Source organism: Equus asinus, chromosome 10, assembly GCF_041296235.1.
Source record: "Equus asinus isolate D_3611 breed Donkey chromosome 10, EquAss-T2T_v2, whole genome shotgun sequence".
Taxonomy (NCBI): Eukaryota; Metazoa; Chordata; class Mammalia; order Perissodactyla; family Equidae; genus Equus; species Equus asinus.
In genome coordinates this window covers 38,788,253-38,791,309 of record NC_091799.1, presented here as the reverse complement: position 1 = coordinate 38,791,309, position 3,057 = coordinate 38,788,253, and the positions used below count along the sequence as shown (strand labels likewise).

At 37.6% G+C, this 3,057-nt stretch overlaps 1 protein-coding gene across 1 annotated transcript; it reads left to right on the top strand.

Annotated features, from left to right (window-relative positions):
* The first annotated feature begins 341 nt into the window (after positions 1 to 341).
* Positions 342 to 1,280, top strand: LOC106830467 (olfactory receptor 13D1-like). The gene has a single exon (XM_014840040.3). The coding sequence runs from the start codon at positions 342 to 344 to the stop codon at positions 1,278 to 1,280; it is 939 nt and encodes a 312-aa protein (XP_014695526.3).
* Positions 1,281 to 3,057: the final 1,777 nt, after the last annotated feature.

Sequence of the window (3,057 nt, the reverse complement as noted above, 5' to 3'; positions counted from 1 at the left end):
GGTCAGCTGAAGTGGAAATAACAGATGCTTGTTAAAAATGCAAGTAGTTCTTCCCTGCCTCAGAACTTGAGCATCACAATCTCAGGAAATGGAATACAAATGCCTGTATTTCAATAAGCTACCGATGTAATTATTGCTTGTCTTCAATCCCCCGCCTCATGAGCTAGAAGAGGAATTAAAACAGCTAAATTCACAGCTGGGACCACCACTCCAGCTAACGCTGACGTACTTGTTTCCCCTCCTATTCCAGCGATCTATTTCTTCATGTGATAATATTGTACAGACTCCTTCAACACACCTGAAGTTTTCTTTTTTTAATTACTCCAGCTATAAAAAAGTAAATGGAAAAGACCAATTGGACGGAGATTGAGTTCATTCTGCAGGGACTTTCTGAGTACCCAAGAGCTGAAAAACTCCTTTTTGTGATGTGTTTGGTGATATACCTCGTCATACTCTTGGGCAACAGCACCTTGATCATCCTAACTCTCTTGGATTCCCGCCTCCACACACCCATGTACTTCTTCCTTAGTAATCTTTCCTTCTTAGACATTTGTTACACTTCTGCCTCTCTCCCCGCAATGCTGATACACTTCCTATCCAAGAAAAAAACCATCTCCTTCACTAGATGTGTTGTTCAGATGTCTGTCTCCTACATGATGGCATCCACAGAGTGTGTGCTCCTAGCAGTGATGGCATATGACCGTTACGGGGCCATCTGCAACCCTCTGAGATACCCCATCATCATGAGCAAGACCCTTTGCATTCAGATGGCATCCTTCTCCTGGGGATTGGGCTTTCTCAACTCATTGGTACAAACTCTTCTTGCAATACGGTTGCCCTTTTGTGGAAAAAATGTCTTTAATCATTTTGTTTGTGAAATGTTGGCCTTTGTCAAGCTGGCTTGTGCAAATATTTCCTTGAATGAGATTACTCTAATGTTGGATAATGTAATATTTTTGCTTTTTCCATTACTGTTGATTTGTATCTCCTACATTTTCATCCTTTCTATTGTGCTAAGAATCAATTCAGTGGAAGGAAGAAAAAAGGCCTTTTCCACCTGCTCAGCCCATGTGACAGTGGTGATTATGTTTTATGGGACAATCCTCTTCATGTACATGAAGCCAAAATCCAAAGCCTCTGCTGTTGACAAACTGATTGCTCTGTTCTATGGAGCAGTCATACCCATGCTCAATCCTATCATCTACAGCCTGAGGAATACAGAGGTGCATGGAGCTATGAGAAAATTGGTGTGTAGACACTGGTTCTGGAGGAAAGGCTGAGAAATTTCACCTTCAATTTCATGCACAAAATAAGCTCATATATTGGAGGCGAAGGCTTTTAATATAAAGAGAACAAAAGAAATAAAATCTATATGTAAAATCAGAGAATTTAAGGGTTGCAAGGAAATTTCAAGGTGGTAATCTAACTTTATCTATTTATGAAAATGACTGTTATACAAATGTAGGGACAGCTGCCCTAAGAAGTGAAAGTAAACTTTTAGAAACAAGAAAAAAACTGGATTAAGCTTTTCCAAGGAAATGCTGTGCATTTGTCTACTTAACAAGTAAAACATGTATTTTTCAGTCATGCCCCCCCATTTTTTGTTTTTTTTTGGTGAGGAAGATTGTCCCTGATCTAACATCCTTTGCCAATCTTCCTCTTTTTTTTTTTTGTTGATCTAACATCTCTGACAATCTTCCTCTCTTTTGTATGTGAGATGCTGCCACAGCATGGCTTGATGAGAGGCTCATAGGTCCATGCTGGCGATCAAAAACTGCGAACCCCTGGCTGCTGAAGAGGAGTGTACAAACTTCACCACTAGCCACTGGGCCAGCCCCTTTCAGTTCTCTTTTCAAGGGAACCATTAGGGTTAATTTTTTCTATTTTTTTTTCTATTATTGATTTTATTTTATTTTTTACCCAGGAACTCGATCTGGCCCTAATCGTATTTTTGAGGTATATATTCTCCCTTTTTCTTTCCCTCTCCATATTTCCCTCACCCCCTTTGCACATGCTGCGTTCCATTTACTGTGTACCTATTGCACTAAACCATGTTATTTCACACATAAGAATAATAGCATAAGCCACTTCATCCACATCATTACATTTCTCCTATGGTGACATCCTCCTAACCTTATTAAACACAACTCAAGTGTTATAATTTACACAAATCACTGAATTTTCCCAGAGTTAGCTATTCCTTCTTCTGTGCTGCCTTGACCTTTATCTCCATTATAGCAATTTACTTTTTATACTATAATCATTTATTAGCTTTGAAAGCTTCCAATGGTAGAACTTCCTGTTCCCTGCATGAATTAATGTCAAGTTAATTAAAAACAGTAAGCAGTAATTATCTGTTGAATTAATTAATTACTTAAAATTTTAAAAGGTTAGTAAAATATAGTCCAAGTACTTGATATAATAAAGGGCAATAAGAGAACTTGAATTTATGTATTATTTCTTATACCAAATGACAAATCCAAAAGCTTTTGTAAAATATCAGCTAATTTTAAATGTTTGGAAAAATAACAGCATATTAAAGATTGAACAAAATATACTGAAGAGGTCATTTGAGCTGGATAGGACAAAAATCATATCACTGTATATTATTCGCTAATAAGTAGTTCCTAAGAAAAATATATCAATTGTATAAGTCCTTCTTAAAGAACACTGAAAGTTTCAATCTTTCAGAAGCAATAGTCTCATTTTAGATATTTTCCTTTAAAAGAATCCCCTGAAATTGCTAGAGAGTAATTATTTATAGTTGCATTTTTTGCATAACATATCATATATATTTGTCTGTTATATGGTTGAGTGGCTTGGTACATTGTCATAGCAAGAACTGGATGAAGAGAGCATCTATGCTCAAGGGCCATCCAGCAAATGTTTGAGTAACCAAGTTGTGTTCAGGAGGACATCCTTGCTTGTTCTGACCAGCAGGATGTTTTGGACCCTGACAGGAGTAGTGAAATGTTAATGTGGAAGGGAGACCCAGTTCACGCTGTCAGAAGCCAAGAAGAATGAAAAGGACGTCCATACAGGGAATGGCACAGCTCA

Excerpts from the sequence above, each read along its gene's own strand:
- LOC106830467 (XM_014840040.3), top strand. The coding sequence starts at position 342 with ATGGAAAAGACCAATTGGACGGAGATTGAGTTCATTCTGCAGGGACTT.